This window comes from Doryrhamphus excisus, chromosome 12 (assembly GCF_030265055.1).
Source record: "Doryrhamphus excisus isolate RoL2022-K1 chromosome 12, RoL_Dexc_1.0, whole genome shotgun sequence".
In the NCBI taxonomy this organism is placed as follows: Eukaryota; Metazoa; Chordata; class Actinopteri; order Syngnathiformes; family Syngnathidae; genus Doryrhamphus; species Doryrhamphus excisus.
The window spans coordinates 5,312,501-5,338,126 of record NC_080477.1 but is presented as its reverse complement, the minus strand read 5'-3'; the positions used below and the strand labels follow the sequence as shown (position 1 = coordinate 5,338,126).

The 25,626-nt window shown below is 39.5% G+C and overlaps 1 protein-coding gene across 3 annotated transcripts in view; it reads right to left on the bottom strand.

Annotated features, from left to right (window-relative positions):
• Window positions 1-25,626, bottom strand: part of lrp4 (low density lipoprotein receptor-related protein 4) — a 111,161-nt gene that overhangs the window by 46,473 nt on the left and 39,062 nt on the right. For all 3 annotated transcript variants that reach the window (XM_058088485.1, XM_058088486.1, XM_058088487.1), the window contains exon 2: window positions 16,138-16,284. In XM_058088485.1, coding sequence (XP_057944468.1) covers window positions 16,138-16,284 — 147 coding nt within the window. The remainder of the gene's footprint in view (window positions 1-16,137; window positions 16,285-25,626) is intronic.

Here is a 25,626-nt window from a genome sequence, read left to right as displayed (position 1 = left end):
ACGTGGTGACACGCCGAAATTCGTAGCTCAGACAGTGTCTCGCACAGGTACACTACGCTGTCTGATATAACAAAATTTCCGGGGGGGGCAGACTATATATTTTACACGAAACAGTCCACCTGGTATTATTGTATCTGTAAAATTGTCATGCAATCTGCTATTATTATTTATTATTTTATATTTATATTTAAATATTTTTAAAATAATAAAATATTATAATAATTAAAATAAAATTAAAATAATTATTATATTATTATGTAAAATATGCAAATATAATAATATTATTATATATAATTAATATAATAATTAGCATTAATATAATAAATATAATAACCATAATAGTTATAATAATAATATAATAATTATTATTTTAATTTTTATTATTGTTATGTGCTTGTGTCTCTTTTTTCAGGAGCACTTTGTAAACAACAGACCATGTCAAACAACGAAATTGATACAACCATCAAAAGGTTGGCTCAGGCCATGATGCCAGCTTGTATGTTGAGTTTAAATTAAATACTTTTGAAAGATTGGGCGGGCCATACTCAAACACTTGGCGGGCCGGATGTGGCCCCCGGGCCGTAGTTTGCCCACCCCTGATCTAGTGGCTCAAATGTGACATGACACAATGATCTTTGAATGATAATAATAGTCAAAATTATTGAAAATCGGATGATAATTAATTGCATAAACTTTGTTATCGTGACAAGCCTAAACATGCTAAATAAATACAGCACATCTAGAGGGGAAAAATCGTTGCAAATACTTCTCTCTCTCCCTTACGCACTCCCTTATACTCATACATACACCTTGTTTTTTTTTATAAATATATATCAGGTGAAACTACAGGGACATCCTAGCAAGGTTGATGAGCCCTTTGCTGCATTGATGCACATCATCAGATAGATTCCGCTCACCTCAGCATCGCTCCCAATGAATCCCTTCCTCTGAGACTGACAAACACACACATAGGCAAGCATGGGCACACACACTCACAAACTGTTTCTGACCTTTAATGTTTTCCTCATGTGGTTGTTTGGCGCATTCCAGGCATCCATTTACTCTGTACTTCATTTCATTTTTTGCCCAAGATTTCTTGGACTATACTTGCCCAAATGAAAGAAGAAGAAAGACGGGGTCTGGATGGTAGCCTAACTTCACCTCAAAAATGTTCAATTGTTGGCCACATTTTTGGTGCGGATGTGCACCCTATGAAGTGCGTGTGTGCGACACGTCTTTAAGTAGATGTATGTGTGCATCTTTAAGTGGCCTTGAGCAGCAAGTTAATGGCCCGCTCTTTCCTGTAGAGCAACGGAATCAAGTGCCTCTAATGGGACCAATATATCTGTCTAAACGTGCGCTTATCACAGGGGCTCAACAGATGAAGGGATGAACAGCTTAGAAAGAGAGGGCTGTCTGAAAAACAGATGTGAACCCCAGGGAACGATAGAGGACTCAGCACATCTAAAGAGACTTAGGAACTTCAGTAAAGGTTTTGTCTTTGTGTCCAACACATGTCATTTCCTCTCCCGATTACTGTCATTTCCCAGGGAAACACTTAATCATAGTGGCGTTTTATTAGTCTGCACACAGATACAGTAGTGCATCTAACAATATGGCAAATATCAGAGTGACTGTCATTTTTTACATACATGCCTGTCGGAAAAAATAAATATTGCTCAAACTAAAGCAGATATACATGTTCATAAACATTTACATCAGGGGTCTCAAACACGCGGCCCGCGGGCCAAATGTGGCCCGCAGGACACTAAATTGAGGCCCCCGCTTGAAAGTTTAATGTTAGTGCGGCCCGCGCAAGTTTGACATGGATGCTGTATGGTATCATGTACCCAGAAAAAATTATTACGTTTGATTAATGTTCATGTTAAAGGTTAAATAACTGTTAATAGTTATCCTCCCTATCCGTGTGGAAGTGGTAAGATTTTAGCTTTTTAAGTTTAAAGGAAATAACTTGGAGGCTACCGTTTAGGTCGCTAGCTCTCTAGTTTGCCAGTTAGCATGTGTCTCAAGACCCTGCAGTTGCGCAATATGTTGTAAATAAAAAGAGTATAAATGTGACTATAGTCGTGTTTTGTCATGTCTACAGGGCTCTAATAATGCTTTGTTCATTTTAATCAGAAAAAAATAATTTGTCTACCCACCAACTATATGTGGTTTCTTAATTTTTAATTATTATTTGCCGTTTTATTATTATATTTATTTATTACTGATTGATTGATTTTTTTATTCTTGATCTTATTTTGTGTAGAAAAATAAAAATTAAGATATTTGAGAACAGTGGAATGTTTTATCAGAGCTTTTCTTGTAGAAAATCGGAACCAAAGCAAAGTTTATTCATTTTTCTGTTTTTAATAAATGCGTTTTTTTGTTGTTGTTTTTTTTGGAAAGCCTGATGCGGCCCAGCCTCGCCCAGACCCTAGCTCCAGTGGCCCCCACGTAAATTGAGTTTGAGACCCCTGATTTACATAATGTTGTACAGGGGGACCTTGGTTGGTGTACACCCTTAGTCAACGCAAAAAGTCTGCCTCGGTTAGCATACATTTCCCCGTTAGCGTACAATAAGGTGCACATCTTGTCATGTTGTTAATACAACAATAATGTATAATAATGTATCATAAAATGTCCCTGTTAGTAGCATGTTAAAATGGCGTCATCAGCGGTCGAGTCAATTATATCAAGTCTGCTTTTCTTATTGATCACAGCTACAAAATAATCCACAATGGGGCCAAAAAAAAAAGTTGGGGATTCAAGAAATAAATCATAGCAAAACTCAGAGGTGGTGTCAGTGTGGATGGCTGTTTGCCCCTTGCCGGCTGCCTCAATGCCGTCTTTGTCAACTATTATGGTAATGGTTTAATTTCATTTGAACATGCATCAGATTACAATTGAGTGCATCCCATAATCAGTTCACAGTTCCACATGTCCAAAAGGAGTAGGAAGAAGCAAAGCTTATTAAATCCTACCCCTCCATCTGGTACTTTTACGATCAGTAACTGTTACATTTGTTCACTTCCTGCTTTCCATAATACAGTTTAAGGTTTTTGGGTTTTTTTTTTTAATAATGCACCTCGTACCGAAGTGCATTACCGAAGTGATATGACCATACATACATATTAAGCCTATTGAATTGTTTTCTGATGTAAAGCTATATAAGAAATGTTTTTTGTTAACATTTTTTGGGTGTCCAGAATGAATTAAGTGTATATTTCCTGTAGTTCCTATGGGAAAAAATATTTGGTTAGCATACGTTTCGGTTTGAGTCTGACCTTCTGGAATGGATTTATGACATTAACCAAGGTTACACTGTATTATCATCCCTATAAAGCTATAGATTTTGTACGTCAGCTATAAATTTAGGATCTTGAAAAATGAAATTCTTCAAAAGTTCAATGACTATTGAGCGACTAAAGCAACAGCCCAAATGATTTTCAAAGACATCCACCCTTTGAGGTATTTTAAATCAGTGCATGCTCTGCTCGGCATCAAAAACCCTTTCGGGAATTTCACATTTCTCCCAGTTGAGTTTTAATTCTATCCGATTAAAGATGCTTAAGGTAGCTGTTTTTATAATGTAAATTAGCTTCTCAAATGTGCTGCCAGTCAGTAACCCCCTGGTGGTTGTGGCATTAGCATACAAAAGTCACAAAATGATGGGAATGTGATTTTAATGGTCTTACTGGTCTTAAATTTGATTTTGTTTTCTTTCATTCATTCATTCATTTTCTACCGCTAATCCTCACGACGGTCGTAGGCATGCTGGAGCCCAGCTGTCTTTGGGCGAGATGCGGGGTACACCCTGGACAATTTGGAGTCACCAATTAACCTAGCATGTTTTTGGAATGTGGGAGGAAGCCGGAGTACCCGGAGAAAGCATGCACGGAGAGAACATGCAAACTCCACACAGAGATGGTCGAGGGTGGAATCAAACTTGGATCTCCTAGCTGTGTGGCCTGCATACTAACCACTCCACCACCGTGCAACCCTTGATTGCGTTGTTTTTCCAAAAAAAAAAATATGACCATAGTTGAATAATGTGTGTGAGTGATTGCTGAATAGTTGTATATTGTACACATGTAGTTACTATTAGAAATATTAATTTATAGGTGAATTAAAGTGGGGGGGAAAATAATGATGGGTCATTTAAGGTTGCTGAACCTCAACAAAAAATATTCCAATGAGAATGATAGCTGATTGCGAGAGGCCTGATAATGCTTCCCTTTTGTCACTGTGATCTCTCTCCTCCTGTGCTTTGGTTTATTTGACACAGGCGGCTTATCTGATTCTAGACCGCACTGGTCAGCAGCCAGGGAAAATTCGACACTGGCAGGGCAGAGCGGAGCTGTCAGCTGAGTTTTTCTTGGCAGTATCCAGCAGAGGCTTGTGTGATGCGTTTTATCGGCCCTGCGCCACCACACTGTGCGGACCCGCTACGACAGCATTTATGAATTCATCAAAACATCAAGGCTCATATTTCTGCCTACATTACTGTTCGTGTTTGTATGTAAAAATTAACTGATGGAAAGTCTTATTTTTAATCTGATTGCATACAACAGAGGTAGGGAACCTATGGCTCGGGAGCCAGGTAGGGCTCTTTTGATGACTGTATCTGGCTCTCAAGCATTTACCACAATAAAAATGTATGTTTGTTAACATTTTAAAGTAAACATCACAGAAATCACTGTTAAAAATATTAAAAATCAACAACTTTCTTATGCATTTTAATCCGTCCATCTATTTTCTACTGCAATACGGCCGACCATTTTTCCAGGTCAAACACCAAAACTCGATTGTTACTGGGTAATGCGGTAGTGTACCTCGGTCATTAAGATGTAAATGTAAACTTTCCTCCTTTAGTCAAATAGCTAAAGCTGCAGAACCAAGCCTTCTGGCAAAGATGGCCAAAAGAATGAAATATACTGAGTATGGTGCAAAACCATGCAGCAGCAGAAGTTGCATTAATGGCAGCAAGTATTTGATTTATTATTGGACACTGCGCTGCTCACGAAAGTATGCTGGCCACACCCCCTTGACGTGGGGTAGTGTGCCTGGTCTACATAATTAGAGCCCATTATATCTAAAACTGTTGGTCTTACATAAAAATGCACACATTTTATTGCATTCAATGTTTAAAAAAATGTATATGGCTCTCACAGATACACATTTTAAAACATCTGGTCTTCATGGCTCTCTTAGCCAAAAAGGTTCCCGACCCCTGGCATACAATAATCTGTGTAAACTATGAATGAAACACAGAGTATCAACTATATATGTAATATGTGTAATATAGTATGTAATGTTAGTAAGGCGAGAGTTAGTCAATGAATGCAGAAGGCTTGTTGTCATGACAAAATTTCAACCCAGTGAAACATATTCGAGCGCAGCATTCTTGACAACCCACAAATCTTTAAGAGACTGAAATGCAATAATGTAGATATTTACATATTCAAAATGTGATGTAAAAGTGTAGCATCGGCTCCCCCTTTGCGCTTTTGGTGTCTGTCTCTACATAATGTATACCACAGAGCTTCATTCACATTGACTCAGATCAAATTTAATGTTAACTCATGGCATAAGCTTAAGTATCAGAAATGAGGTAGTCTAAGGCTACCAGTCGGTCATGTTTAGGTCATATTTACGCAAAGCCAGCTGGATTACAATTTACAACTTTACTTGGAATGTTGACTACAATTTAACGACCAGTACAGAAGACATGGACAGACATCAGTCAAAGATTTGCAAAAGACTTTATGTACTCATAAATGCTTGCTGTCTATTCCAATACAGACTGACTGATATATGGTACAACTTCAATCAAATGAGGGATGAATTAGAAAGTGCTTCGGGGCAGGGCTATTTTGTATAACTGATACTCAAGCCTAATTTTGATACGCCCAGGCCAACCAAATTGAGCATCAAAAACATAAACAATTCAGCCTTTGCAAAAATAATTTAGCTTACTTTTTAATATTGTGCAAGTAAACCTAATGTCAGCAGTGAGAGTACAGCATGTTTGTTTTGGAAAACCATGGCTCAAGTCTGAATATGACCTACATTTGTGAGCTGGTAGCACCAGCATGATAAATGAGAGCGTTCTTCGACAGCAAAAAGCCAAAGCAGTGAAGCTCTGTGCTGATGCTGCATGATGGCAAGAGTACAAGAATGCCAAGAGCAAAACCATCTTCTCCACCCGGATCGCGCTTGCTGCAAATGAATGCTGTAGCTCATCTTTTCTTAATTCCTTTTGATACATTGATATACGGCATAATCACAGGGAAGATCAATCAAATGAAGGAATAAAATTGCTTCCACGTGTCTCAACTTGTTCAGTATCCATCAGAACATCATTTAAAAAAAAAAAAACTTTAAGAACCGCTGCACACAAAGAGGTCAACATACAAGCAGTCAATTCTAGACTCCATTACAGCACTGCAGCACTCGTGCCTCTCACCTGATCACAACAACAGTGTGTGCTAACATGTTAACAAAGCAAGGAGCATGAGTGGTGTTGGCCGTGAGGGAGTATTTTTGGTGAAATTCTCAAAAAGACTTAGCATATTGCAAAACTTGTCATGCACAAGTTTCCTGTGGTGGCAGAGAACTGAGGAAACGACTAAAATAGTTGCACCTTTGAAGCAGTATCACAAAAAAATAAGACCATAGCTCACTCAAAAAGCCAGTGCTATCCAAACCACTGTCATTGTCAAGAGCCGGTCCTGCCGGTGGTGAGCAATGTTGGGTTTAGATGTTGTTGGATGCAGTTTGCAAATGTAGTATCGTTCATACATCTGTAGGTTGTCATTCATTCATTCATTCATTTTCTACCGCTTTTTCCTCACGAGGGTCGCGGGGGGTGCTGGAGCCTATCCCAGCTGTCTTCAGGCGTAAGGCGGGGTAGACCCTAGACTGGTCGCCAGCCAATCACAGGGCACATATAGACAAACAACCATTCACACTCACATTTATACCTATGGACAATTTGGAGTCGCTAATTAACCTAGCATGTTTTTGGAATGTGGGAGGAAACCGGAGTACCCGGAGAAAACCCACGAATGCACAGGGAGAACATCTGTAGGTTGTCAGATAATCCTTATTTGTCAATGTCATATTTGGCAGAGGCGGCACGGCGGTCTAGTGGTTAGCACGCAGACCTCACAGCTAGGAGACCAGGGTTCAATTCCATAGGTATGAATTGAGTGTGAGTGTGAATGGTTGTTTGTCTATATGTGCCCTGTGATTGGCTGGCGACCAGTCCAGGGTGTACCCCGCCTCCCGCCCGAAGACAGCTCGGATAGGCTCCAGCACCCCCGCGACCCGCGTGAGGAAAAAGCGGTAGAAAATGAATGAATGAATATTTGGCAGATGGTACCTGTAGTTTTCTGTTTTAAACACATAAACGTTAATCAACTTTGTCCTGTTTACATATTAAACAGTGTTTGAAATATCATCAAACCAGCTTGTTAAAGACCTAACGTACATTCATTCATTCATTTTTGACCGCTTATTCTCACAAGGGTCACAGGTATGTTGGAGCCTATCCCAGCTGTCTTTGGGGGAGAGGCGGGGTACACACTGGACTGGTTGCCAGCCAATCACAGGGCACATATAAAGAAACAACCATTCACACTCACATTCATACCTATGGACAATTTGGAGTCACCAATTAACTTAACACGCATATTTTTGGAAGCCGGAGTACCTCGAAAAAACCCACGCATGCACGGGGAGAACATGCAAACTCCACACAGAGATGCCAGAGAATCGAACCCAGGTCTCCTAGCTGTGTGGCCTGTGTGCTAACCACTCTCCACCGTGCAGGCTACCTACTGTACAAAAGAAGGTTAAATGAAGTCCTTGTCATTGGTGTTCCTTTCTCTCCGCTCATCAACCTCTAAACAGGTATTGTCTGTGCCCGTTTCAGTTACTGAAAGAGGCAGTAAATACTGAAGAGCCTGGACCGTGCATGGCTTTTAGGGAAACAGAGGGTGGCAAGCAGAAGACGAAGGAAAAGAGGAGGATTATGCTAATGTGTCCAAACAGCTCAGATCAAAGCAAATGTCAGAAAGACATAAGAAGAAAAATACAAGGTATGAAAAAATGGACTGGAAGGCAAACGTGCTGTGTGAAGCAAAAAAAAAATGTCCACCTTGTAAGGAATAAGAAGCATGATAAGGGGATGGAGGACAGGATGCTGAGATGAGCTGATGAAGGTCTGGAGTGAGAAATTGACATGACAGAGAAGGAGGGAACGGGGTCCTAATCTTCTCGGCTCCTGCTTTTGGGCCAGTTGTTCTCCTGCCGGCACAGCTCCTTTCTGATTGGTTGCAACTGCAGAGAGGTGGATTAAAGGATGGAGGGGGTATTTCTTATTTTTTGGTACGGTGTGTGCATGGATGTGACTCTTTCACATTTGTGGACACTTTCTATCATCTAAATATTGCCTTCTTGTCTGTTTAGACGTTGTGTTCAATATTGACATTATTCATTTAAATTCGTCAAACAATACTACCTATTATACCTACCTATAATACCTATATAACATGAAACAACCTTCAGAATGTGTGCAATCTGCATCCAGAAATCTAAGTTTGTGTAGCTATTATAGTATGTGTGTGTCCAAAATATGGTGCAAGTCCATTTTTGGGAGCCCAGAGTGGAGGAATCCAAACTTTATGCATGCACAGGCGCACCCATACGCACATACACACACCCTGCATACAACCTTGTCATGCTTGGGATTTGACTCCAGCAGCGATTCAAAACACCAGCATTTCAGAACGCCGGATCAGTACATTCAAACATACTTGGGTGGTATATTGCCGGTGTTGATAAACTGTATAAACAAGCAACCACATCACGGTGGGCTCACATTTAATGCAATCTTCAACAATTTGTGTGTGAAAGAGGCCACACACCAACATTTCATATCTGCTTTCATGTCACCTCACGCTAGCTGAAAACATTTACACTTTAATTTACTCGGCTCCTTTGAACTCAGCAGGAATCACTGCGGATCATGTCCTGCATACTTCAGTGTAACCAACATAAATCCAAATACATTTCAAGGATGTGCAGAACACAGGACGGGAGGAGACAAATGGTAAACTAGAGAAATATGTATAATATAAATCTTTAAGTATTCTATCTCATAATCTGTTCTGAACATCCTGAAGTAGAGTTGATTGTATTATCTTCAACTCGGAAGAGAGTTCACCATGACCTTATTTTGCCTTAAATTTGTGTCAAACAGACTAGCTCATATGAATATCAAATGTAATGAAACCCTGAAAAATAGTGGGGCGTCAGGCAGCTAGGGAAGACTTAATAAAAAAAACTCAATATTAGTGCAGATATTCAAACAATCCTTAGTGAAGACTCATTTGCATGTTGTTGTGCTGTAAATGAATGTGCTATGACTCTTAGATTTTTCATAATGGGTGCTACAGTTTCACTTGAGACACATCGGTTTGGCACTGGATTCTGGAAAAAAGAACACATATTGGTCTGTACTTTCACTTTTAAATGTTTTTAAAGCTAAAAACGTTTTAAACTGGGCGGCACGGCGGTCGAGTGGTTTGCGCGCAGACCTCACTGTTAGGAGACCAGGGTTCAATCTCCGGGTACTCCGGTTTCCTCCGACATTCCAAAAACATGCTAGGTTAATTGGCGACTCCAAATTGTCCATAGGTATGAATGTGAGTGTGAATGGTTGTTTGTCTATATGTGCCCTGTGATTGGCTGGCGACCAGTCCAGGGTGTACCCCGCCTCTCGCCTGAAGACAACTGGGATAGGCTCCAGCACCCCCGCAACCCTTGTGAGGATAAGCGGTAGAAAATGAAATAATGAATGAATGAACTAAAATTTTGAGCAATCCATCGTTCCATTCAAAGATTAGCAGCATATATTAACGGCCAATTTCATTGGCTCATTTTGAGTGGCGTCACCATGTTTACTGTCACGTTTGATGTCATTGCTCTCTTAAAAAATCAATTCAAAAGTCAAGACTGGACTCATCCGCAAATTCCCGAACCCTAACCTGGTTAGGTTCCCAATAATTCCCAATACTGGTTTCTTTTAAAGCTGACCTATTATGCTCATTTTTCGTCCCTTTGTATGGAGTTGTGGACTCCTATAGAGCAGCTCCACACGATAACCAGCACACAAAGCTTTATAGTTCTTCCAGAATCTGCACCTATCCAGCTGTATTTATTTGGATATCATGGTTCCCACGAAAATGGTCTGTTTGAATGTATTCCATACACGGCCCACCTCCAGGTAGGCCCACTCTACTGTGGTTGGTCACACTCCTGTGTACACAGAAACACTTCCGGTTTGCACTGCTAACTTTGATAAACGGTATAGGAGTTAATAAACAGCGATTTATCTTTTTAAAATGTCGGCTTTTAACATACCGCCATAGGTGTTGGATCCCAAATCCTATCCAGAAGTAGAAACTGGACAGTCTGAAGTTTCTCAGGAAACGAGGTTACTTCAAGACATCTCTCAATGGTAAGTAGCTTTAGCACTTTAGCTTTAGGTCATTTAGCCACTAATTGTGGTGGTAAAATGCTATTAGCAACCCCTCTCCCTGTGTGCAAGTGTTTTTGCTCCAAGATTTACACAAAATAAACACAGTTAGGACACTGATAAACTGTTACTTACTGCTTGCTCAGTCCAAATGAACAAGTAATTTTGGAAAAACGTCGGTTAGTCCAGCTACATACTGGCCCATGTTCACAAAATAATCCAGTGTGAAATGCCGTTGACAGATTAAAATGCATTTATTTTGCTGGTAGGGAATCAGGAACTCCAACCACTTGCGCCTGATAGTGGCACAAATGGCTTTGCTAGCAAGTAAACAGAGGAGCAGAGCGCTTATCTGTTTACAGACACACCCTTATAAGGAAGTCCGCTCCTCTGTGACATCACAAAAGGGCAGTTTTGCGACGCCTTTTGAAACAGAGCATTCAGAGCCATCCCAAACTTCTTTCAGGGCTCACTTCCAAATGCACAAACCTCATTATCTGAAACTTTGGCATAATTTAACACAATGATACAACATTGTAACTATATCTATAGGTAAAAAAAGTGGAAAAAGCATAATAGGTTCCCTTTAACTGTCAAATATCTCCGCCATATACAGACAACACAATGTGATGCTGCTATCTACCATTAAATGCCTCCTCTGTTCTTTCCCATGACTATTACCATTCCATTTCTGTGTGCTTTTTTATTTTTATTTTTTTTGGGCAAATATATGAAACATTACAGTGCATTTCTTACATCAATAAAAAAATATGACTTTCCATTATTTACATACATTTGTATTCAACTATCTGATCACAAGCCCAAAAGGAGTAGGCCGAAGCAAAAGCTTATAAATGCCAACCCCTTTTTGCAAGATATAATCATGTTCATGCCACAGTCTTGTTTCCCAGTCTTGTTATTATTATCATTGTAATATTATTATTGTTATTATCATTATTGTTATAATCTTTATCATATTACCATTGTTATTGTTATTATTATCACATTATTATAATCATCATTAATATTACCATTTTCATCATTATAGTTGTAACAATTTTTGGATTTTAAAAAAATTATTTAATTGTACAGACTTCATTGCTTCTTGAGTGCTGCATCATTCCATCTGTTGTTTTCTGAAATCCGCAGTATTTATGCTTTTATTGTCAATTTATTAGCCCACTTTTCCCCCCTAAGTGTAACATTTACATATCATTTTCTGGATTGCATGTTCATCATACAACTAAGTCTTAAACACACTAAAAACACTAAAAAAGAAGAACAAATGCACAACTTTTGGATGCAACGGTTATACAAGTTCATAGTTGTGCTGGCTGTAAGACCGTGACCAAACATTAGCGATTGTTAATGAAGAAGAGTTTCATGTCAAAAGCTCTCAAGCACAAAAAAGTGTTGCAGTGACAAAGGAGTATTTATTAAATCTATTAAATATAAATATTCTGCTTTACCGTATATGCTGTTTTATTATTGTTTTAATGCTGTGTCCTTGAGATGTGTTATCCAGTTTATATGCTTTAGATTTTTTTCACAAGTGAGGTAGCAGCTTCTATGTTAATCCTTGTCATTGAAAATATTTTTAAGTTTAAGTTGCATGCATGCCACATCAGCGACACCAGATTCAGTTTGACTATATTGTGCCCAGTTTGTGAGTCATACAGTCAAGCTCACATAAGCAGAATGAACACACCCCCACGTACCGCCACCATGTGCTTCTGACCATATGTTTTAAATCATTTCAATAGTGGGCCACATGCTTCCTGAAATGACCAGGCTTGTGCTGCTTTGGACAAGAATCACCACCTAGTGACTGTCAACGGGCGTCGTCATTCATCATGTAGAGCAGGAGAACTACCAGCTGCAAAGCCCATTTCCTACTCCAGCTTGAACCTCCAACTATTTTAGTACTTTTAGGCCTTCTTTTACACCACCTTCAATTCAGCTCCCTCTTACTGCCTGTAAAAGGGAGCTTAATGTTCTTCAAAGTCCCTCATCAACTCTCCTCTTCCTCTTTGGGGTCTCACTGCAGAGATAAAACTTTATCTGGAGGAACAGGAGCATCAACCTTCACTTCCACATGAACAGACACAAGACAACACACACATCTGCCCTAGACAATTTCCACATGATTCCCACATTGTAATTAGATCCACAGTTTATAAGGGTGGGGGGGGGGCTTCACAGACTTCCTATATCTCCACATTCTTTCAGTGTTATGCAGAACAATAGTTGCTTTCTCCGAAAATTGATTAATTGACATAAATGGTGAGCAAGTTCAAACAAAGTCTGGATGCCACAGAAATGCACTGTTCAAAAGTTGCTGAGAAGAACTTTCTGTGTGTTTATCAGTGTGTATATCTCTCTGTTAGCGTGCGTATGTTGTGTGTGTGTGTGAGATCCATTTTGCTTTTACACTCTCACGGTCACACAGGTCTGTTGTTCCTGCTTAAAAATGCCTCGACAAATTACATTTAAAGCTGCATTTAAAGACTGCATTTTTTTTTGCATTTTGTGAGCAAAACTATTGCGACACATGACCGACTGGTGTATTTTATTTCCAAGGTGTCTTCAATTACATTGCTTATTCAATCAATAAATATCATGGGTATACACCATGGGGTAGGATAGGTTTTGCCTGTATAGACTGCATTTAGAGGTGAAAACAACAAGAAAAACACAGAATTCTGTGAAAAACAAGCAATCGTGAATATTAGAGAAGATGGAAAATCAATCACAACCATTGGACAAACATTAGTCATAGCCATTAAAACCATTTAGAATGTCCTGAAAAAGAAACCACTGGTGTACTAAGTAAAATACAGTAAACCTCGGATATATCGGATTCAATTGTTCCCACTGGTTTTGTCCGATATAAGCGAAATCCGTTATATGCGTATACCGTAAATGTCCGTTTTACGCATATATCGGATTTATATCCGGTGTATGCGTAAATCGGATTTTATCCGTTATAAAAAGGCACTTCCTTGACTATGTTTCCAATGTACCTGGACGCGCAGGCAACGCTGCAAACGCTGCAAATGACGTCGTATAGCAGCCTGTCACGATTCGGCCATCCGATATATGCGAGGCAAATTTAATGGAAATGCATTGGAACGGGACTGGAGATTTTGTCCGAAATAGGCGAAATCCGTTATAAAAAATCTGATATATGCAATGAATTTTTATTGGAAATGCATTACAGAAAAATTGGTCCTTTTTTATCTGTCCGTTGTGAGCGAATTTCCGATATATCCGACTCCGATATATCCGAGGTTTACTGTACATCAAACAGGTAGACCCGTTGTCTCCAAACTTTTTTTTAAATTTTAAATTAGGATGATCAGAATCCGAATGCCCTTTATTGTCATTTTACATATAGTAGAATGAAATTGCAGCAGCTCTATTTTCAGTGCAAGACAGTATGACAGTCATAATTCATTTTTACTGCAAGGTTATGCTTTTTTCCTACATCATTTTACATTATATGCAATGGATACACCAATTACAGGATGATGTCATCTAGCGACTTTCGGGACAGCCAATTGCTACTTTTCTTACTGAAAAGTTGCCAATATTGGCGGCTGCCATCTCTTGTGTCCCTGCAGCAATACTGTTGTCTACGCATTGTGCTGTTAACAAGGAATAATAAGAGTGTAAAATTGATCTAATAAAAATTGTGTAAAAATTGTGTAAAATTGTGATCTAATAATGGTTAAAAAAATATTCCGTTTATTAATATCAAATCCTAGTTTGTGGAAAATTCACTTATGGCGGCCGGGTCTTGAACCAATTGATCAAGATAAACAACTTTTTTTTATTTTTTTACCACTGAAGGTTTTTTTGCTGTGCTATTCATAGCTTGGCCAATCAAACTACATGGGGGTGGCTAATGGCTGAGTGTAGAACAACTGGGCAAACGGCTGATCAAACGGTACTAGTGTGTACGAAAGATCCAGCCATATGCTCTCCAATCAATCAACTGCTTCCATGTGTCTTCTTCAATAAGTTTCACACAATAGATCAATATGCAGCTGTAAGACTGGGTGAACATTTAACTGGCCACAGATCAATAACACTTAGCGTCCTATCTCCCAATTTCTAACTAGTTCGATGTGACAAATGTAGATTGACGGAGATGAGTATCATCATACATCTCCAAGGAGGGCTGCTTCTATTTCAGTGCTCTCCCACTGACATTGTACATTGATACAAAATGTAAAAGTGGAGAAGGCATCCTCCTCCTGACAACTGACATGTACTTCAGAAAAATACTTCTGTCTGGTTTTGCTGCCAAGACTTCTCAAGTCAAACACTATCTGGTACAGAATGTCATTCATGCATTTATACAGCAAGGTCACATCCACCGAGGGAGACAGCCTCAACCTGCTTTTGCACAAGAAATACAACACTGCCTAGACCAGTGAACCGTTTAGTTCCTCCCTTGGCGATGATGGGATCCATATGGGTCCAATTATATATTTTCTTATTGTCGACCTTATTTATGCAGGAATTGGCTGCATTGAGTGTATGTGCTCCTTTCTGAAATTATTCAGAAGCCCCGCTGTTATACAATTTATCATTATAAGCTGCATACTGCATGAATTTAACGGTCAGCTAAATGATCCAAGATAATACTCAAAAGGTGAACGAGAAAACTGTCACATAACGACTACAAACAGAAATAGTTTCAAGTTACAACTAGTTGAATACTGTCCAAAAAAACATGTACCCAAAATGTTTAGGGTTTCTTATTTGGACCAAAATTTGTAACTGTACCATCCAACTATCAGCCGTGGTTCTACAGTGTGGAACTCAACACACTGTTGGTTGGTCAACAGGGAACTTTCATGGTTATGTTGATGATGGAAAAAGAAAAAAAATGGTAGTTAAAACAACAGACCTTGAATGTTTAGAGATCATGTCAGCACACATTATTGTAGTGTGTTCTGTTATACTTCATTGGCAAGTTGACATACTGTTTGGCTGGTAAGATGCCATAACATTTACAGAGTAATACCATCCAGCCTACAGGATTGTCTTTGCAAACATGGTATATTGTCAACAAAACTTATGCCAATTTGACCCTATAGGTTGAAAAGGTTTCTTGCTTCAAAGTAGAGAAAACCACCTTTGCCCTTATCTCTAAGTCAGAAGATGATTTGATAGTTCTGACAAGAAGTGCTGACAAGGCAAAAGTGGAAAATAGAAACCAGCCTTTACAATGTCACCTTTCTCATCTAATTACCTTACAAACCCTTTTTACATATTTTAAATTAGATTTCCCCAATATTTTTGTTTTGTCTTACCTCATATTTATCAAGGTTAATCGGTTCCAGATGAACTGTGATAAATAAATTTTCACAAGTAGGAATATAATATTAATAAACATGTTTATGACTTTTCTTAACATGGTTTTTACTATTATTTTTATTATTCATGTACTTGAACAATGAGCCACGCATTCATTGGGGTGCTGCAATGACGTCAGCCTCCCTCCAGGGATGAAGAGTTAAGAAATTCTAGGAATACTGGTAAAATAAAGAAACAGAAGGATGATAAAAGTGTAAACTCACTGCACCCATCCTCATCACTGTGGTCTCCGCAGTCGTTGTCTCCATCGCACTGCCACTGAGCCGGGATGCAGGTGCACTCGCCAAATGCGCTGACCGCACATGTGAAGTGGTTCCTCCCACAAGAACATTCAGTGCTGCCCTCAACGCCTGCACACACAAAAATAAAAGGATAAGTTAGGATGTCGTAAATGTTTACTGTTTGAGACAAGCATTCATAAAAAAGGAAGGACTCGGACCCAACAACAAATGATGGTGCAGAAATACAAGTCAGACCACAAGCAGCTAAATAAAATAAAATCACCACAACACAATCATCTTTGTGTCTACAATATAAAATATTATCTACAGACTAGACTTCAGTATATTCAGTTTCCTCAGCCATTCCTATCATTTCGCCAACAAAGCACACTGCAGGTTGTGTGTGTGTGTGTGTGTGTGTGTGTGTGGTATTGGCTGAGCTACACAAATTGTTCAAAGAGAACAAAAAACACACATATCCATTTACAATGCATGGCTATGATTTAATGTCTGATGGAATATTCAAGTGTAACACAGAGTATCAAGCCTCAGGTAGTGTGTGTCCTCAGAGTGAGGAGGATTTATAATCCTGCCAACGTCTGCATGTGTGAACAAGCACTGTCATGTTCCAGTGTTAATCTCTTTGAGATAATACATGCAACATACTGCAGCAGCACACTTGATTTATTGACTTCTGTTTTAGTTATGTAAAGAAATATAACCACTATAGGCCAAAATATCATATGCGGCTTGCATGAACATATTGTATTGCATACCAGAAGTGAAGAAGGAGGCCATCACGACAAAAACAGAAAACAGCTAAATCAGCAGTAGTTTTACAAGAATAAAGTCCAATATATATATTTAATTTGGGGGGGGACTAAACTCAAAATATTATGGTAATAAAGTCATAATAATAAGAAGGGTTGTGCACGTTTTGCACGATAACGGTTCCAATTCCGATTCTTTGTTTCAATTCAGGTTCCTACTGATTCTCAATTGTCAGGTGCTCACCAGAGTTCTTTTTTGAATGAAACTTTTGATTTTTCAATTATTTTTTTTTAAATCAATTTTACTATGGGCTGCACGGCGGTCGTGTGATTAGCGCGCAGACCTCACAGCTAGGAGACCAGGGTTCAATTCCACCCTCGGCCATCTCTGTGTGGAGTTTGCATGTTCTCCCCGTGCATGCGTGGGTTTTCTCCGGGTACTCCGGTTTCCTCCCACATTCCAAAAACATGCCAGGTTAATTGGCAACTCCAAATTGTCCATAGAATGTGAGTGTGAATGGTTGTTTGTCTATATGTGCCCTGTGATTGGCTGGCCACCAGTCCAGGGTGTACCCCGCCTCACGCCCGAAGACAGCTGGGATAGGCTCCAGCACCGCCTGCGACCCTCGTGAGGAAAATCGGTAGAAAATGAATGAATGAATGACTTTTACTATGAATTTCTTAAAAGGCTATTTTCAAAGAGTATATAAATATCAAAGCATGAGTTGTGATGTGAGAAAGTCCTTGTTCCTAACAGAGACTGTACAAATGAATAAACGTGCCTTAATGCTTAAGGGGAACTTTTTTGGAATCCTGACCATCATTCACAATCCTCATGTGAAACATGTATTTATTTCCCTTTTCTGTACATTATAACGCCAGAAAACAAGTTATTATGAGCTAGCTAACAATGCACATCATTGGGACTATGAAGCCCTCTAAAAAGAATCCTTTGATATCCATGATGTGATCATGCAAGAACATGTAATACAGTATCTTGCTGTATTTTGGTGATTTAAAACATAACCAAAACTTATTTCCAAGGTGCAATGATTTCACGTCAAGCATTGAGCTTATGCTACTTCCGTCAATAATGTAGATACAGCATAGATACAGCGACAACACTTACAATGTTTGCTATCATTGGGATGGCTGTGTCCTCAGGTAAAAACCTCTGACAGATTGATAGAAAAAGCGAATCTTGTTGAGTCTCTGGAACAAAATTGAGAACTAAGTATCCAGTCTTCCGTGTGAGTGATGCAGAGTCTGTGAGTCTACCAGATAAATATTTTGTGTGTGTGTTAGCTGCTACAATTTCAATATCACTGTAGCTTGGTTAATATACAAGTCAGTTATACAAATGGCCATTGGAACACTGTCGTCAGAATACCTATTTCCCATGATGTCCATTGTTAGCTACATAGCTCTTATGCACAGAAAAGGGAAAGAAATATGTTCATGTTTCTCGTAAGTATTGTGAATGATGGCCAAAATTCTCCAAAAGAAAAAATAAAATAGCAAAAATGGGCAAAGAGCAAAGTTCACATACTCCTTTTCACCAATCTCACAAAGCTGAGATGAAGTTTTACATTCTTTCATTTTTATTACTTTTATAGACACACAACATATATGCAAACATAACATACAAATGGGTGACACACTGCATATTTTTCTCAGTTATGCAATACAATAAATTGAGGATAAGCGGTAAAAAATGAATGAATAAATATTATACCAAAAAATAGAAATTGAACATCTGAGCTAATTAATGGTAAAATTAAATCGGATTTAAATTCAAGTACTTCTACTTTCTTCAAATTGCATTGTGTGTCATGCTTTGTCTCCATTTTCACACACACAAAAAAACTCAAATCCCAAAATACAGAGAAGCAATTCAATAAAATTTAACATGACAACAGATTGCCCAATACATTTATTCAGGAAAATAAATTTTGAAAAACTTTACTTTAAATCACATTAATAACCACCTTGTTTGATGAAACAAGCCTTGGAACGCTTATGAGTGCATGTGCATGTGCACGTGCACGTGTGTGTGTGCGGTTTCTGGCCCCTTCACAAAGGCATCAGTCAACCCAGGAGGGCCTGGCAGAGAGAGCTCAGTAACCTTCAGATCCCTCCCACCGCACTAAATTAATGGCCTCTTTCTTTTTTAGTCCCCCCCCCCATTCTTTCCCCCCATTCCTTTCTTTTCAACATCCCTTCATCACACTTCCCCTAAAGCTGTCCGTCTTATTTTCAGCCCTTCCCCACCTTTTTCCTCTCCTCACCCTATTTGCAAAACTCTCCGAGGGCATAAGAAGCACAGCAATCTAGAGCGGCCTTATTCACTTTTATTCTGTCTCCATATAAACTAATCAGTAGTTTTGCTATTCTTCGACACCTGACTGTGAACCTTTGTGATGGGACTCGATCAGAAAATCACAATAGACAGATTCCTGAGCCATCGTTAAGGTGGAGTACAAAGATGAGCTGTGCTTCACTTTTTACTTCCTTCTAATGTGGATGGCAGGCTAAATTAGTCTTTCAGCTGCAGCTGAAAAAGTGTCAAGGGAAACCACATCACAGGCTGCGTATTTGTCAAACATGAGTCCAGTGGCTAGGACCAGTGCAAAAGAAACTCTAGCGGGAAAACATCCCACACGCATGCACATACATGCATAGTGTGCAGTTTTTGCTTTTTGCTCATTTTTCCAAATAGCTTTATTTGCCGTTGAAAGCCATGGTATATTGAAATAAGGCTAATTTGCAACTGCCATATTAACCCCCGCATACAGTATGGCTCCTGTTTTGTGGAGCAGAGCAGTCCAGCAAAGCAGCCTGGGAAGCAAACTTGATTTTACAGTAAACCTCGGATATATCGGACTCGGATATATTGGAAATTCGCTCACAACGGACAGATAAAAAAGAACCAATTTTGTATTTTTGTACCGTTTGTATTTCCAATAAAAATTCATTGCATATATCGGATTTTTTATAACGGATTTCGCCTATTTCGGTCAAAATCTCCAGTCCCGTTCCAATGCATTTCCATTAAATTTCCCTCGCATATATCGGATGGCCGCATCGTGGCGCTCCGATTCGCCGAATCGTGACAGGCCGCTATACGACGTCATTTGCAGCGTTTGCAGCGTTGCCTGCGCGTCCAGGTACATTGGAAACATAGTCAAGGAAGTGCCTTTTTATAACGGATAAAATCCGATTCACGCATATACCGGATATAAATCCGAAAATGGACATTTTCCGGTATACGCATATAACGGATTTCGCTTATATCGGACAAAACCAGTGGGAACAATTGAATCTGATATATCCGAGGTTTACTGTACTTCCATTTTTATATTGAGGTATCATCGGGGGGGGGAATTGGAGTAATTGTTACAGTTACTGTACATTAATCTGTACAGATACTTGGGTAATCACTGTTAGTGTTTGCATTTGTAATTTCAGCAGGATTCAGAACACATTCACATTTAAAGGGGAAGTGTGCAATCCTCATGTGAAACAAACACATTTATTTCCCTTTTCTGTGCATTCTAATTGTGAATACAAGTTAACATGAGTTACATAAAAATGGACGTCATGGGAAGTACGTATGTTGACGCTAAAGCCCTCACAAAAACAACGACAACAATGTTCCTTTTACATAACAGACTTCTAATATTAACCAAGCAACTGTGATACTGTTATTGTAGCAGCTAACCCGAAAAACTACATGTCAGCGTCACTCACAGACGGAAAAGATACTGTATCTTGTTACGAAGACTCAACAAAATGCTAGTTTGTGTCTTTTACCTGAGGACCGGAGCACGCATGTTGTGCTTCAAGACATCAGCCATCCCAAGGAAAGGGGACATTGTGAGTGTTGTCGCTGTATCTATGCAGTGGAGAATCCCTGATTTAAGGCACACATTTGGAAGCGTATCAGACTGAACATGCAGCTGCCAGGCACGGCAGTCTGGCCCTTTGAAGGGTACCAGCATGACTAACGTCTGATGCACTGCACAGATAGCAGATCACATGCTGACATGTTTTCAAGAGACGATCTGATTTATAAGTGTTCATTCGCTATTGGGTTTAAGGCTATGCCCCCACTAACAGAGATAGTTTCAAAAACAGTTTCCCCAACTTGTTTGTTTCTTTCTTTCGGCTTTTTCCTGATTTCCTGATAGTTGCCACAGCGGATCTTTTTGATCTGCATACTAATTTTTGGCTTGAGCCCTTTGTATTCCGGATGCTCTTCCGGACGAATACCGATGATGCTTACGAGTGGAGATTTGAACCAGAACGCTAACCGCTACACCACGGCAGGCGAAAAATCCACATGGTGGAGTTCTTAAAAAATGTCTGTCCACAGGAGAACACATTCACTGTAATCAGCTGTAATGTGCAATTTGGCCAATCAGGAGCCTGAAAGAGCAAACACAGCTTATTATTATGTCTCTGTTCATCAAAGTGAGATACAATGGTACCTCGGTTAAAGTTTGCCCCAGTTAGCACATTTTTCAGGTTAACAACCCAATGCCTTGGTTTGTGTTTGCCCAAAATGCCATTCGGTTTGTTGACACTGCCATCTTGGATTAGGCGTACAAGATGATATCTTGCGATACTTGCATGTGATCGCGCAATGCATTGCGGGCCACGGGCACCATTTTAGGTTTGAATCAGAGTTGTACCGAGATAGACGACGTAACAACCAGGAAAAGAGAACGGCAATAGACCGTAATGAGACAAGGGTGAAAGACCTCAGAATTGTAAGGCTTAACTAATTCAAACCCAAAGATGTATTCATACGTTTTTAGAATCCCGAATCCCTGACTCCAACAATGTATTTATACGTCTTTTACGTTTTTTTGCATGATGCAAAAAGAGGTGCTGATGCAACTCTCAATGAGTACGTTTCTCTTCAGAGCATTTTTAAGCCACAAAAACGGCCACAACGTGGCAAAAGTGCATTGATAATACTGTAGCTTGGTAGAGATCATGTTAGTGACAAATCACATGTGATAGGAAGAAGTGCAGAAAGTTATATATTGTAGGAAAAATTTACGCATGCACACGTGTGCACACACACATAGTTCAGTTCCAAATGTGAAATTTGTAAATAGTTCACTAAGCTATATTTGTAAATACATTGTTATTATGTTATTATATAGGACAACCACTTTTTGAAATGTAGCTTTTCACAAAAGCTGACACAAAAGCATGTTTATATAGCCATAGAACACTTCTGTGTGCCTTGAAAAATCAGTAATAATTGTCTACACATTTGACGTAGACATAATTCAAAGAAATCTATCCCTCCACAAGGCTAACGTTATGTTAGTAAGGTACATATTAAGGTAGCTTAATATGACTGATTTGAGCCACATTTTAAACTTGTCTCAGATCTTCCACTCCATTCGGGAGGAGATGATGTAACATAAGATGTGTAGTTGTGGTATGTTAGTGTCGCATTACGATACACGTCAACGTTGTTAAACGTCAACGTTGCTGGTTACACACATTTTCTGTCATTTACATTTTGTTGCATTTTTTGCTTAATGTTAAAATGAATAGTGTTTATTCCCTTACATTCTAGTTAAGGTTGGTTAAAAACTGCGACCAACAGGTAACTTGTACTTGTTGGAATTCAGCAAAATAAAGATGTCTAGTGTCTGGCCTTCAAAGCCAAAACATCCTGATTCAACATTTAGAAATTCCTGTCAGTTTAAAGCAGGCCAAGAATTACAACATTTAGAGCACTAACAAAAGACCTCTCAGACGCAGCCAAAGTCTACATAGTCCTGCAAAAAAAAAGTGGATAAAAAAACAACAAAACGGTTGCCAGTATTGGTCTTTAATATGCCTCATCATTAGCCACCCACAACTTGATTAAAATCCGCTGTGCATCGAGGAAGTTAAAGCGATAGTTTGGATTTTTTGACATAAAGTTGTATGTCACCCGTTTAAAATACATTTGCATCACAAAAATGGCTACGAGAAAAAAATCAGACCTCACAAATCGCTCTGCATTATGTCGTATCACTTCACCTTCCCGAAACTACGAAACAAGTGATGACGACATCCCTTTTAGCATGAAGCCAAAAGGGTATCTTTATGAACCGAACACACAGATAATGAACTTTGCCAGGGAGTTCAGTGCCAACAACAAGGTCCTAATGGGTGACACAAATTAGCTAGTTCTTACCTGTGGTACTGGAACAGCAAATCTCTTCAAAACACGTCTCATCCTCTGTCCTGGGCATGTAGGAATGGAATCCTCCCCAAAAAAGTGTGTACCACACACATTAAGCTGTTTCACCGTAGCCACTATGGTTCCCACATTATAGCCAATGGTAAGCAGCCAAAGTTGTCTAATAGCAATGTCCGTGACAGGAAAACGATGGAATTTATAGGGGAACACTTCCTTGTCGTCACAGCCCAGATAATTAAGTATGTACCGTTTTTTAAACCACTATAGCTCTCGCGTTGCAGTGATCGCAATCGGTGCATCCAAACACTGTGAAACCCGCACACAAGAATGGACAGGCGAAGTGATACGAATTCAGAGAAAACAACACCAAGTGATTTGTGAGGTCTGATTTTTGTGATGCAATTGATTTCAGAAGCCAAACTACTTTCCTCAGCACCGAAATTCGAGCAGACACAAAGTGATTGACTGACGGACTTCACTGCTTATGGGGGTTTCATACAACTTCATGTCATAAAATTTCTTTAAGGTCCAGGCAGCATACACAGACTTGTTTGTGCGTGATTTCTGTACATGAATATCAACTCTGTGTTTCTGAGACACGATTGGCAGAAAATGCTTCTTTGAACGCATTTCTAAGTTGAATTGTTGAACCAGGTCCTCAGGCAACAGAGTGGCAGACACAAGAATAAACTCTCGCTTGTTTCACCTGCTGCTGCCAGAAAGCTGCTGTGTGTGTGTGTGTGTGTGTGTTGTAACAAGGAACTGCCAGAGAAGAAAAAGAAAACAAAGACCACCAAAGATCCACCACTGCTACAACCACAAACTGTCCAAACAGGCCTGCTGTGGAACAGCACAGGTGGTCTCAGGTCCCAAGTAAACACAAATGATCCCGCACTCACCGAATGAACACTCGTTTCCCGGACTGCTGGCCACCGAAATCTAGCTTTACTTACCATATTGAGCCAGAGGTAGCTGTAGCATGGAGTCTTACATCTAACCAGGTGGCATTTAACCTCCATTTTGTAATTTGCAGTTGTTATAATTGAAAAGTGTGAGGAACGAACAAGAGAATAGCAGGGCCAAGACACACAATAGTTACCCAGTGTAGAGAGCGGGTGGTCAGAGGCTTTTTAACAACGTGAAAAGGCTGCCAGTTAATTAGCCAGAGACCGCCTAGGAGACTACCTGGAGGGTCGCAGCAGCATTTTTCTTCTGGTTTATCTAGCGTCAAGCTTTAAAACATGATAAAGAAGAAATACAAGTGGGGATAAATGAGCCATCCGGCAAGGTGATAGACAAGATAGGAATGCAGACTGAGTGAGAAAAGCCTTCCTGTCCTCTGTCTTCCTGCCACCTTTCTGCTGTAATGGCGTAGCTGCAGAGGGCGAGCTGCATCCCAGCAACATTTCAGCCTAAACCATCCCAGAGCAGCTGCATTCAGCTGCACCACACCATGTCCAGCAGTGTTGCGCCATGACAATGGATCCAACCGGTGTCCCGACTCGGTGTCAGCCAACAGTGTTCATGCTTTGTCACTTTTCACTTTGCTAAACTGCTGACACAGCATGGCGCTATGACCCTTACTGAACTAAACACCCACTGTATATAATAACATAGCGAGATTCACAGGGGAACAGGCAAGATTGCAGACCCAGTTTGACAGTAAGGTTTATACAATATGGAATGTTGTCTAACCTTTATGTAAAGACAATATCGTTACACAATACTGCACATATTCCAACCAAATAATTTATTGCTTTGCTGACTAATTAATTAGCATCCTTAAACTATTTGTACAACAATTGCCATTACACTATACCTAACCTTGTTTGCACCTGCATTAGAGTGCTAATTAAAATATTGGGGCTGTAAAATGATTAAAAAATTCAAATTTATAAATTCTCTTTACAATGACAACGGGACTAGAGATGTCTTTGTGTGTTAAAGATATACAGTGGTGTGAAAAAGTGATTTAACTCCTTGCTTGCACGTTTGTCACACTTAAATGTTTCAGATCATCAAACGAATTATAATATTTTTAAAATAAAAACATTATGCACAAATGATAAAATATGGTGGTGGTAGTGTGATGGTCTAGGGCGGTTTTGCTGGTTCATGACCTGAAAGACTTGCTGTGATAAATGGAAGCACTTGCAGTAGGACAATGACACACCAGCGAGTCCACCTCTGAATAAAAACAAAAGACTTTGGAGTGGCCTAGTCAAAATCCTGACCTGCATCCTATTGAGATGACCGTAAAAAGGTGGTTCAGGCTGGAAAACCCTCCAATCTGGCTGAATTACAACCGGGCCAATATACCTCCACAAGGCTGTAAGAGACTCATTACAAGTTTTTGCAAACGCTTATTGGTGCTGCTTAGGGTGGCACAACCAGTTGCTAAGTTTATGGGGGAAATCACTTTTTCACAAAGGGCCATGTAGAGTTTTTTTTTTCCCTTAATAATAAAAACTTTGATTTAAAAACTGC